This window comes from Callorhinchus milii, unplaced genomic scaffold (assembly GCF_018977255.1).
Source record: "Callorhinchus milii isolate IMCB2004 unplaced genomic scaffold, IMCB_Cmil_1.0 Scaffold15, whole genome shotgun sequence".
NCBI lineage: Eukaryota > Metazoa > Chordata > Chondrichthyes > Chimaeriformes > Callorhinchidae > Callorhinchus > Callorhinchus milii.
Window position 1 is genome coordinate 2660968 of NW_024704756.1, and position 13543 is coordinate 2674510.

General features: G+C 43.7%; 1 protein-coding gene across 5 annotated transcripts in view; it reads left to right on the forward strand.

Moving 5' to 3' along the window:
* cstf2 (cleavage stimulation factor, 3' pre-RNA, subunit 2) overlaps positions 1 to 13543 on the forward strand; it is a 37232-nt gene that overhangs the window by 7160 nt on the left and 16529 nt on the right. For 2 of the 5 annotated variants that reach the window (XM_042340744.1, XM_042340745.1), the window contains exons 8-11: positions 1113 to 1175; positions 3327 to 3383; positions 10109 to 10250; positions 12830 to 13137. In XM_042340744.1, coding sequence (XP_042196678.1) covers positions 1113 to 1175; positions 3327 to 3383; positions 10109 to 10250; positions 12830 to 13137 — 570 coding nt within the window. The remainder of the gene's footprint in view (positions 1 to 1112; positions 1176 to 3326; positions 3384 to 10108; positions 10251 to 12829; positions 13138 to 13543) is intronic. The other 3 variants (XM_042340746.1, XM_042340747.1, XM_042340748.1) reach the window with 2 other exon arrangements.

The following is a 13543-nucleotide window of genomic DNA, read 5'->3' on the forward strand; positions in this document are numbered from 1 at the left end:
AGGTCAAGGATTATTGTCTGTTCCTCAGTGTAGTACTGCAGTTCTCCCCTATTGCCACGAGGTGGTACCAAAGTCCTGTCAGAAACGGAGCATCATTTGTTACACAATTGGAATGTTCGAAAGCAATAACTTTTGGAAAACGCTATCTTTCTAAGAGGGATTTCTGAATAATCTGGTTAGTGCATTGCTGATGCTGATCCTCAGATACAGTCGGCCATCACATTATCCACTCACTCTGTTTCTGCGCAGATCTGAGAAATTGCAGGTTAAGGTAAAATTACTGCCCGGTTCCTAGCGCACAAAGGTCGGAGACGCGTTTTCAGCCTCACTCCCGCCCCCGCCCACCCTACCCTTCAACCCTCTTGATTCCAACCCCCATTTTCGGTGCAAACCCTTAACTGTCCAGCACCTTGGGACATCCTTCTGATGTGAAAGGCACTGTATAAATGTAATTTGTTGATGTTTTCAATGCCACTCAGCGTAACCGTGAGATTGAGCACTGGGTGCTTTTCTGAGATTTGGCTCAGGACAGAGTAGAGGGAGCTCTACCCTCCCCCCTCCACCCCCCGCACCCCCATCTAATGCCTGCTGTAGCCGACTGCGGATTTAATCCTGACATTGGGAGCAGCAAGTGGGAAATGTTCCGTTCTCAGTACCTTATGTACACTTCCTGAACTGGAATAGTGTGATTCCCATTGGCTACGCTCCCAAGTATACAAGTGCTCCATGAATTTGACTTTCTTTGGGATATCTTGGTCTATGTATCTTGGGTTTGATTCCCGCGAGGGGCGAAACTTTTGGCCATTTTCCTTACCCCACACACCCCTGTTTACCTAGCAGTAAATAGGAACCCAGTTGTTTAGTCGATTGGCGGGTCGCTTTCCGGGGGTAATAATCCCTCAAAAAAAAATTGGTCGCTCAATCCATGACTGTTTGTGGGATACTGCTGTGCGCAACTGGTTGCTGCGTTTCGCCCACAAAATATACAGTTAATCCACTTCACAATATATTCTGTGAAGCGCTTTGAGACCTCTCAACGATGTGATAAGGTGCTATATCAAATGCAAGGATTATTATTATTATCTTAATAGAGCTGTTTGTACCTTTCACAGGAGCCATGCAGCCTCCGATGGGCATCCCTTCCGCAGGCCCTGTGCCGATGGACAGAGGACAAGGTATGTCTTAGATTTGCCATGTCTTAGATTTCATAGGTGTTAGCAGTCAATGTAAAGAGACAGCTTCACTTTTTTTTCTTTACAGTTGTGACAGTTTCAAGTGTTCTGATCACTTGCTCCTCCAAAGAGGCTATAAATGCTACTTGACGTTTCGGAGAATCTTAGTTAATTTTGAACTGAACCCTTTGGAGCTGCAGCAAAAGGGATGCTGTCTCTTTAGCAATGTAGCATGATTGTTGCTGTAGTGGTGGTGATGCACTTCTAGATGTGTTTGAGTTGTACATGACCTTAGTGACGGTCTGTTCTAGGTGTGTGGCATGAACATTTCTGCGCTGTTTCCCCGTGTTCTCTCTCTTCCCCCCCCCCACCCCTCCTTTTCCACTTCATTTTGAGTTCAGGAAAACCGTTTTACTCCAATCATTTTTTTTTCTTTTGAGTCTTTGAAACAGTGCTCAAGAGAGTTAGTCACGTGAGCAATTATTGGTGAAAGCCAACTCGGGGTGGAAAACAATTATTCAAGATAATTGGCAAAAGAACCAGAGGGGAGTTTTTTTTACATTTTTGTTACGATCTGGAATGCACTGCCTGCAAGTAGCTTTCAAAAGGGAATTGGATATGTTCTTGAAAAGGAAACATTTGCAAGGCTATTGGGCAAGAGTGGGGAATGGGACAAATTAGCTCTTTCAAAGAGCTGGCAGAGGCACGATGGGCTGAATAGCCTCTTTCTGTGCTGTAAGATTCTGTGTAACTTAACAAATCAATAACTTGAAATAAGCTTTGCCTGATCCAGGGACCATTTGTCTGACATTAATTGAAAACCTGAGATTGAAAGGTATGCTGAAGCCTAAGGAATAAATAGTGTTTTGTCTGGTTGGACTGATTGATCCCTAGAGGACTGAGTTACCAATGTTCCTGGCACACTGACTGTCCCAGTATTGTGCATTAGGAGCGCAAAGGTGACAGGCTTTGAATCAGGAGTTAACGTAGTCCAAACTAACATTCTAATATTTGTTAATACTGTACATTAAATAAAGTGAGATCTTCCAGATGAGATTTTGCACCACTCAAGTGGACATTAAAGATCTCGCTGCTCTATTTGAGAAGAGGCTATAGAGTTTTTCACCTGATGTCCTGGCCAACAATCCTCATGATAAAATTCATTTCACGGCCGCTTGTGGGATATTGCTTTATGCAAAATTGGCTGTTGCAGTTGCTTAAAAAATACAGTCAGTACAGTATACACTTTACAGTAAAAATCCTGTGAAGCATTTTGAGACTTGATAATGTGGTACGGTGCTATATCATATGCAAGTGTTAATTATTATTATTAATAATAATATTAATTGCATTGTTGCGTTGTGCTAATGTGTTAGATCAGATTGGCGTGCTAGTGGAAACGTTATAGATTGGCTTCAGTCTTCCCTGAAATTGCGCTGGCAGTTTCTTTTTGTCTGTGTTAAATTAGGAACATATTCCAACCAAATAATTGAAAATAGTGATAGCTGTTTGGTACAGAAATTGGCAGCGAATAGAGTATTATCTACATTTTCCCAGTTAAAGTGAAAACGCTCTAACTTGCAGGAAAAATTCGGAAAGAGAAGGGAGTTAGTTTCTCCTGATGTCTTGGCCAACAATCGTCCAGATTCACTTCAAACCGTTTTGTGACTTTTGGTATCTTCATTTTACACCATTGACCACTTTATTTTCTCTCAGTTTTCCATTAGTTTATTTTAGGACAGGATTAATCATAAAGCATCTAAAATTCCTTTATTCATCGAATTTTGTGTTGGACCTATTGTGTTGTGTTACTGATTTGTCTTTGATGAAACCAGTGGTGAACCGCCTCATCTTTGACCTATTTCACTGCTCCCTTTCCTATTAACCCTGTTTATTACTGTGACCCCCTTCTTGAAACACTCTGATACACTGACCTTCTGTACAACATTAATCTAATTTGTCAAGTCAGTCAAATCTGGCTGTTAAGTGAAGTGCACCGTACAGCTATACACTCTGCATTGACTTTCATCGCTTCCCAAAGAGTGTTACAAAGAGGGGTTATTGCATGTGTTTCAGTTAGTTGTAATGAGGAGACCTGATTGTTGTGGAGGACAGGTTATCCATCGCACTGTTCTTTGTCTCGTGTTCTCACAGGGGCTATGCACTCACCTGTGACACCCGCAGGGACTGCACCGATCGAGAGAGGACAAGGTACCAGCTTGATTAAACTTTTAACCTCTGATCTGTGAGCTAACCTGCAATACAGAGGTGTAACCCTCAGCCACCAATAGGGGTCACTTTGACTGAGACTGGGCTCCTTTGGATAAAGTTAAACTCAAGCCTAAAACTGATTGTCTGTTACAGGTTAGAGATCAGAGGTTAAGGAGTTGTTGAAAGTTCAAGGTCATATATTGTGTGTTGTATCAAAATGTGACTGATATCCATCCTGTGCAGGGGCTTTCAATGGGTATTATATTGGTTATAATCAGTGGCCAGTTTTTCAGCGGTTTGACTGATGGGAATGTGTGAGGAGTGAGTGATCTTGGTAAGTGATCTTGCTGGACACCTGGTTACCCTCCTCTACACCAGGAATTTCCAGGAGCTTCGCAGGTTATAAAAACCTGTTGACTATTTGATTGTTGGTGCAGGGGTCTAAAGGTGCTGGCTGAGCTCATTCATGTGGGCCATCCTTCACTTGTGCGTCTGTAAACTGAGTGTCGGGAAGCTATAGGTCAACACGCCCATCGCAGCGGAGCCTGATCCTGGCTTGCCTCCGACCTCTGCACATGAACACGCCTCACTCAACAGGGAAGATTGGATAACTATCAGAAATGTACAGGGTATTCACAAAGTCCTGTTACCCCCATGTTTTTTTCCTTACAGTGCACTGTCATAACACCTGAAACATGTGGAAGACTGATGATAATTGCATTTAGAAGTACTTCATTGTATTCAGTACAAGTGTAGACGTTTTAAATACAATTGTATTTATACGTCCAGAGGATCGGTGTGTGTGAGTGAGTAAGTGAGTGAGCACCATCATTTTCATGGCAGATGATGATCTGTCACCATGTTTGGTACCACATCTTGTGTAACCTGATGGAGTGAGGAGGGAGTTACTGGGATCAGACATTGTGACTTGTCTGCAACAGAAAATAAAAATTCATTTGTGAACGCCCTGTAGAATCCAGGTTGATATTTCCTTTTCCCCTTCCCTTTAGAGTGCTAAACGTAGACACACTGCTGTCTAAACAAAGATCGGCTAAATGAACATAGGCTAAACGGCTCAGTTCCACCACACACAACGACCTTTGACAAGTGAACTATAGGTTGAGCTCTAAGATAATAATAGCTAGATAAGAGGAAGGTTTAGGCTGATGTGGGAAACTCGCCCTTGGTGAAAGCCAATGTGCCTTAAATAAATGAGTGGGTTCTTAAACCCAAAGGCTTTAATGCAAAATGTTAATCTTTACTTAATATCAACACAACACAAAACGGGATCGAAGTTCTTTTTTTCACACAATTTCCTTCCCTTCCCACTTTGTTTGACTCATTCCTTCTGCTGGCGAATAATTTTCTGGCCGTTCTTCATTGTCTTGCCCCCATGGTCATTATTCATGGAGCAGATTTGCTCCCAGAGGAATAGAAGGTGAGAGGAGAGATTGTCTGAAATGCTGTACACTGTCCAGCGCCTTGGGACGTCCTCCCGACATGAAAGGCGCTATACAAATGTAATCTTGTTGTTGTTTTCTGGGCACCATAGTGGGTTAGAAATGTGGTAGCTTTGTCCTGGCAAACAGGAACATATTGGAGATATTTATCTTTTACATACCCTCAGGTTTGTTTGTCGTGTCTGGCAGTAATAAAACAGTGAGTTACATATTTTTATGAGGGGTCTGTTGGGCTGTGTTTATTTCTAGTTGATTTCCTGCCTCAGAGATTTGTAAGACTATAAAGAACTCAAATTTGCGGATGACTAATGTAAGGCTATTTTGTTCTAATGTGACCTTTGCACCGTTTGGGTATGTGATGTAACTGTTGTACAGTATTGGATGGCATCTGGAATAATGTGTTGTTCTTTGATACAGTTTGTTGCTGGGACGTTATTGGCTAAGATCTGAATGGAGGATATGAGTTTTGGAGCTGATGGTTTATGAAAACATTGCGGCAACTTTTTGTGGATTGTCAGTTGTAAAATGGCAACTTTACTACTTGTTAAGCATCAGTGCTTGGTTCACATTCTGATTATTCTGAACATATTATCAATTTGTCTACACTTGTTTGCGTGCGGAGTGATTGTGGGTAGTCGATGTGCATTTGATCTGTGGCAAATGGTTGGCACATTGGGGAAACTGTGTGTTAACCAATCTCAGACGGAGTGCTACCTGAGAGGTGTAAGTCTAAAGGCTGGTTGTTGCATTACAAGCTACAATTCTCGATTTTATATTAAAAAAATGTCTCCTTCTTCCATTGTTCCGTAATCCTTAGAGAGCACCAGGCAGGCTGCTCCTCACTGTCCCAGGGTGTGCCAGGCAGCCTGAGATGCATAATACTTGAGCCGAAGAAATAATACTAATAATAATAATAATCCCTCCAAAAACAAAACAATAATAAATTGGTCATTTTCAATCCACGACTGTTTGTGGGACATTACTGTGCGCAATTGGCAATAATGGAGATGTTGACAGCAATTAATTCTGTATGGATTAGTCTACAATGTAGTGGAAAACTTTGGGAACCTTGGAACCAAAGATGCCCGATTCCTCCAACCATACTATACTTACTATATGTCATGTCTCAAATTACTCATATACTGCATCCCCAAATATTATTTTCCTAAAAGAAATCTTATCTAATTTGTATTTGAATGGATCGAAACTTTCTGTTATGATTTTCCGATATGGCAAGAGGGCAGGGCATTGGGTAATAAGATGTGGTAGTGCCATGGAATGGTCTATGCCAGAGCTGGTCAATCGACCTTCTCCTTTTATTAGATTTCTATTTAATCCTAGGTACCACCTTAATCTCTTTATTTCCCACGTTCAGTTCTGCTGGCTTGCTGTAAACGGATAATAATAATAATAATAATCCTTGCATTTGATATAGCGCTTTTAACGTCTTCTAGATGTCTCAAAGCGCTTCACAGAATATGCTGTAAAGTGAATGTACTGTATGTGGGCGAACACTGCAGCTAATTGCGCACAGCAGTGTCTCACAAACAATCATGGATTGAAAATGACCAATTTATTATTGTTTTGCTTTGGAGGAATTATTATTAGGCGTGTGGAGTAAGGAAACTTGCCCAAGATTTCGCCCCGCCTGGAATTGAACCCAGGTGTCTCGCTTGCAGGGCGAGTGCTCTTAACCACTGAGCTACAGGACTCCCAGTGGATCTTGAGATTCCTCAGTAATTTTAGCTGAAACCTACGATGGCAGTGAATGTGATTGTGTAACTGGCGCGATGGTGATGTGTGGTAAAGCCATTCTATACACACACACACACACACACACGCCGTGATGTCTCTTGCTCCACACATCCCCCTTCAGAACAGCAAACCAAACGTAGCAGAGGTCACTGGGAGCTTTCTGGCCAGCCACTGCTATATTTATTTTGCCGTGAATTTCAGTGAGGAATTTGCGTGCATCGACTGGCGGTAAAGTCGCACAGTGTGCAGAATCATGACATCACTCACCTTGTGTATCGTACCATTTTACATATGGTAGCCATTGTTTAGGAGGATTTGGGAAAACAGTTGATTTGTATGTGTATCCAGTGCATTGGGACGTTCCTCCCGATGTGAAAAGCGCTATACAAATGTAATTTGTTGGTTGTTATAATTTTATAATAATAATAATAATAATAATTATGGGTGGATAAAATGCCAAACCACCCATAATACACAAGAAAGTGCACTAACCTCTTGCTTGTGAGTTAGTTTGGAAGTTGTCATTGCCTGGTTTGTATATTTAGAGCTGTGTTTGTGGAGTAATCTGCACTCTCCGGAACTGAATGATATTGACTGTAAAACGGAATGGAATTTTGAAACCATGATCATTCCCCTTTGACTGGGCTACTTATAAACCCAGTTGACAGAAGATTACTCAAGGGCATCATTCAACTCACCCCGTGTGGCATGAAATTCTGCGCTGCTCAGATAAGGATTTTACAGGAAGGTTATAAATAGGCTCTACTGGACAGAGTTATGTACTGCCAGGACCATCCATTCAATTTCTTACTTCATAAATTTGGTCATTGACTTAATTCTTCTCCTGTATCCTTAAAGTTGATGGGATCCACCTGTGCCTTTCCTGCAAGGATTCTGTTTGCAGGGCTGAGGCTCCCTGATTTATGTGGGCTTCCAGCACAATGAATGTTTAAGTGCTCCAGGAGGGTTTCTGACTCGTGAAATATTGAAGAATAAATTCCCTCCTGCTGTCAAATCAACTGTGTATCAAGTCAGTAGTGAATGAACGCTGGCACATTGTTTTATCGATTTAAACCAAACTGCATTCTGTTCTGCCTCAATGTGTATTTGTGCAAGTGAAGTAAGTAGTATTGTAGTTTGATGCACTTATTGAGCCGGTTTCATCATGGCTAATTCAAATGCTTCCTGAGACCTGTGATTGTCTGTGCTGAGAGAGTCTGTGCTGTATTTCATGTAAAGACTAAAGCTTAGTTATGTGTGCTTCCTAACCCTGTCTCTGAAAAGCCCAAAGCATTGCTGTGTACATGTTTCAGATTCGGTGACCTCAACCACGTGTACAGAGCGATCAGAGTCTGCCAGGCAGGTGTTTTGCGAGTTAGCTCACACCCGATTTTAAAAGAGCAAAATACACGTGTGATTGTTTTTGTTATTGTACACTGTAAAATTGAGGAATGCACAAAGGCTGCACCGGGCAGAATACATTTGGTGACACCTGCATACGTGAAACTCTATGCGTTTCTGCATATCAGACACCTGGCTGACCAAAAACATGTAGGCTCGAGTCTTACTCAGTGCTGCTGATGGTTTTACAAGAAGGGCAATGAGAAATATTCCTATGTATAGGGCTGGCTATTCAGTAAACATGACCTATTTTGTAACCAGTGTGTGTGTGTGGTTCCATAAACTGATATAATGCGACGGTGCTCTGTTTGACGAGGTTGCAAAATCTCCTTAGCTGAGGGGAAGCCTTGCTGAAGGGGTGTATTTCACGCTAAGCCTTGCACAAACTCTGATTCGTGCCTTTGTTTCTCGACTCGAAAGTCGAGAAGAGAAACCCAAATGAGGGCAGGGCTTAGTGTGAAATACACCCCTTCAGCAGGGCTTCCCTTAACACCTCTTGAGTCTCCCCAGTTGCACCATACAAGTTATAGCTCATTCAATGCTCTATTGCCTGTCCCCTCGTCAAACTCTGCGTGCTCATCACCACAATCCTCCCCTGCCTCCCATCGGATCAGTTTCACGGACCTCACCCTCATCTTCCTTCATGCCTTAGCATCTTCCTCTCTCTTTGCCTCTACCACCACTTGTCTGCTCGCCCTCCCTTGGCAGACTTGGTCCAGTCTTTCCACTGTCACCAGTGGCCGAACTCACAGCTGCCACCCTCCCCCATCCTCTAGAAACTTCTTCCTCTACTCCTCCATTTTGTGCCTGTGTGTGTGTCTGTAAATCACGTCTTAAAATCTACCTCATCGACCCACTCTATGATGACCTTCCTTGCTCGGTCATTATTTCCTTGGAAGTGCTCCGAGATTTGTACCTACATAAAAAGCACTATTTCCATGCAAGTTGTTTGAGAGGGGAGTTTGACCCTGAGACCTGCTTGTGTACTCTGGTTCTGTTTTGGAGCAACACTCTCCTCTGCAGCTGGTGTAGGGAAAGGCATTGGAACTAATAACAGCAAAGGGTTTTGTCGGCGTTCTACTCTGCACACAGTAACGTGTAACTTAACGGTAACATAATGTTGCGCGAGTGAGTACTTGTTTAAAGAAAGATATAACTGTGCCTGAAACCATTCTTGCCCTGTAGCAAGGAATCTTCATGTTATTATTGTACCCTCTCCTATGCAGTGCTGACACATGGAGTGTGAACAAGAGGTTTAGCCAGTATATACAGTAAAATTTGCATGTCTTATCTTCATAAATCGTATAATTGCCTAAGTCATACATGACCCATTCAGTTTCCTATCAAAACCAGATTTCTTTGCACCAGTTGTATTCATCGCCTAACTTGTAATGCCGTGCCCCTTCCCCCCCCCGCCCACCACCCCCGCAATACCACCCTCCACTACTCCCATTTTTACCAGCTGCATTGATTTGCGAGAAAATGCCGTCCTGATCCATTGCCGCATACGCACTTAACGGCTGCATTGAATCGCGGTAAACGGAGTCTTGATCCGTCAGCGCATGTGCAGAAGAACTTCATTTCCTAGGATTCGATGTGATTGCAAGTGCGCGTGTGGCGATGGATCAAGATGCATTGAATCACGGTAAACGTAGTCTTGACCTGCTGCTGCACGCGCACTTACCGGCTGCATCGAATTACGCATGTACAGTGCAGATTATTGATTCAATTGGATTGCCTGCAACTCATAATTCACATGAATCATATTAAATGTTATGGTCCTGACTTATACGACTTATGTGAGTTTTACTGTGTTACTCAGCTGATACTGAGCGAGGGATTGAGTGGCACAGATCATCTCTCTGACTGCTCCAAAATCCCTGCATTTGCTAACCTCGATTAAGCCACCACAGTATTCTGCAAGTAACTTCCTCGCTTCAGTACGTCACTGAATTGGCAATACGCCTTATTGTAGGGTCTCGGGCTCCGGCTACTGGGGAAAGAATCATTTTAGAGCGATTGTACAAAAAGTGCTCCATCTGCAGTTTGTGGCACTTTTGTCTGCGCACCGTGCACGGCTTAGACGCAATGCTTTTGTTTCTCTTTCAGTCCCCATGCAAGACCCCCGCGCCAACCTGCCCCGGGGTCCGCCTGGAGGTGCGGCTGCAGCTCCGAGAGGCCTCCTGGGAGACGCCCCGAATGACCCACGTGGAGGGACTCTGCTCTCAGTCACTGGGGAGGTGGAGCCGAGGTAAGCACTGACCCACAAGGCACTCGCCACGCGTTTCCTTACGAATTTCTCCACAAGAAGAAATAAAAAGTGTAACCAGTGGTTCTTTGTGGTTACCAGCTGCATCCAGGGGAACGCTCACCCTCCCTATTTTCTTACCCTGTCCCTCCTTGTTGGGACGCAGAAAATTTAAACCAGTCGCCGTCCGTCAGCGCTTCCGGGCACGTGACTTCGTTGTCAATTCTAGGCATGGGAGTGGAAAGAGCTGACACCTGCACTGTATACTACACTGCTCGCGCTATTCTCACCACGCGCAGCCTAAACGAGCAGCCCAATTCATTCACTGACCGGGTTTTCCAGCTCTGAGGTGACAGAGTATCAGCATCCACTACCTTCCCACTTTATAAGCGAGACAGCGCTATATTGAAGGGTGTTATAATGGATGGATGCATGTTTGAGTCAGTGTCTTGAAGTTCTGGCTACGTGTAAGTTTCCACAGCCTCACACAGGAGGCCGAGGTGAACATCAAAGTGTCCAATTGGTCAATGGCTTCACTGGCACAGTTACTCTTTGAAATGTTTTGTTGAGGTAGAGAAAACTTTGCCCTGTAGCAGAGCCAGCCTGGTGCTGACCTGGGAGTCTTCCATTTTCCAGCAATACTCTCTTTCTGGAGTTGCAAAATTCACTGCATCATCAAGAACAATATTCGCTCAGTTGCCAGTTCATACCCTGTATGTTGTAGAATTGCTATTTTGTAGGAGTTGCCATTAATGCACACAACAGCTTGCCTGTTGTAGGTTAGCAAATGAGATGCCCTTTTTAAGCAACATTTCATTCAACCAAGTCTGTCTCAGGCTTTCATAAACACAGCATACTTATTGATAACCATCTGAGTTGGTTCAAAGCCCATGTTGGGACATTGAGCACATTGTCTCTCAGCTGATGCTTCAGTGCTGGGGAATTGTTGTGTCGCTGGAAGTGCCACCCTTCAGTTGAGATTAATAATAATACTTGCAATTGATATTATCATGTCGTTGAGACATCTCAAACCACTTCCCACAGTATATTTTAAAATGTAGTACCTGTATTTTGTTGGTAAAATGTTGAGCTGTCAAATGTTGGCAATAGCTGGGTCAGTGAATGTTGGTAATGTCTACCTGGTCAGGTGAACGATCAAGATCCCAAGGCACTAATCGGAAAAGAGTTTCTCCCTCTGTCCCGGCCAACAGAAAAATTACTCAAATTACTTCATGGCTGTTTGTGGGGCGTTGCTGTGGGCAAATTAGCTGCTGTGTTGGCCTACAAAAGCACATCACTGAACTTTACAATAAAATTCGGTGAGGCTTTGAGATATTTTGATTACGTGATAAGGCACTACATGAAGTACATTCCTGAACCAACTTATGAGTTCAGTGGAGTAAAGCCTGCTGTTAGCGATGGATCATTGAATGTTGGGAACTTCCAGCTGAATGCCTGTAATTCAGTTTAAGCATATTTTACTTACGTACAATATTATCCAAAATGCTTCTATATATTAGTAATTTATGCAATTTGCTGGTTCATTTTATTCCATAATACAATGTTAATGTGCTAGTTTGGGGATGGGGGGGAAAGAGAGGAGAACTATAAAACAATATTGTCAACCACTCCCTTCTCACATATAATAATAATAATCCTTGCATTTGATATAGCGCCTAATCATGTCTTTGAGATGCTTTAAAGCGCTTCACAGAATATACTGTAAAGGGAATTGACTGTATATTTTATGGGTGAAACACGGCAGCCAATTGCGCACAGCATTGTCTCACAAATAGTTGTGGATTCAGAGATCAAATTATTTATTTTTTTTGAAGGAATTATTACCCCCAGAAAAGCAATCCGCCAATCGACTGACCACCGGGTTCCTACTTAATGCTGGGTAAACAGAGGCGTGTGGAGTAAGGAAACTTGCCCAGCGTTTCGCCCTGTCAGGAATTGAACCTAGGTCTCTCGCTTGTGAGGCGAGTGCTCTAACCACTGAGCTACACTGAGCTCTAACCGCTGACTTCACGAGCAGTAAGAGAGTCCTGTAGCTCTTTCTGGTGCTAATGAAATGCTTTGTAACAGAGTTCTACTGTACTGGGTGTTTACAAAGTCCTGGTACCCCCCATGTTTCTTTTTTCTACATTGCACTGACCCAACACCTGAAATGTGGGAGAATGATGACATGTTTCAGAAGGTGTATTTGAAGTATTTGTATTCAGTGCAAGCGTTTAAAATTTTTTGGTTAGCCACTTTTTTGGAACCGTTCCTTAAAAATCACTGCGCAAATTTTCCATCGTCTTTCCGGGACTCAGAAGTTTGTGGACCCAGTTACTGACCACAGCACGTTCCGTGACGTTGCAGTTATGGGTGTCAAACTCAAATCAACAAAACAAAACTTAATTGTAAGGGAAAAACAAGGGGTGTAAATGACTTTATAAACAGCCTGTACATTTCACAAATGGACTTGATGGGCCCCTGGCTCTTTAACCTTTCAGTGTATAAATATTGACCATCTTCCTCTCTCTCTCTCTCTCTCTCTCTCGCTCGATCTCTCTCTCTCTCGTTTGGCTCTGCAGAGGCTATCTGGGCCCACCACACCAGGGGCCGCCCATGCACCTCGTACCTGCGCACGACGGCCGAGGACCGCCTCAGGACATGAGGAATGCCCTCGAGACGCGAGGATTGCAGCACGACCTGCGAGCGGGGCCAATGGGAGAGCAGCGAGGGCCCATTGGAGAACAGAGGGGGCCACTGGGGGGGCCAATGGGGGAGCCGCGGGGGCCAATGGGGGAGCCAAGAGGGCCCATGGGAGATCCAAGAGGGATGATGGGAGATCCTAGGGGCCCACTGGTGGATCAGAGAGGACCTCCTCATGAACCGAGAGGTAAATTAGCGCCTCGCGTTGAGAGCCAAGGAAAACGTCAGTCAAAGAGAGGAGTTAAGTGGCATCCACTTCTCGTCTTGCCTGTGGTTTGCTTGACCGAGTTTATTTGCGCGGAGGAAGATTTGCGTGCTTCCCCGCAAAACACTTGTTGGCAAATGTTCCTCATGCCTGCGTTAATAGGTCACCAGCAGTGTTCTGTTCGATACACTTCAGTTACCAAGTACAGATCCTGGCTTGTCAGACGTGCAGTTGAAGTTTATTGCTGACGGGTGTTTTAAGCGTGGGCTCTGTCAGAGGCTCAAATAGCGTGCTTGGAAAATCTGGGGTGGGGAGGGGAAATGTTTTTCTCTGGAACCTAAAGCCCTAGCTGAAATAAAACGGAAACCATAAATCTGCACTAATATCA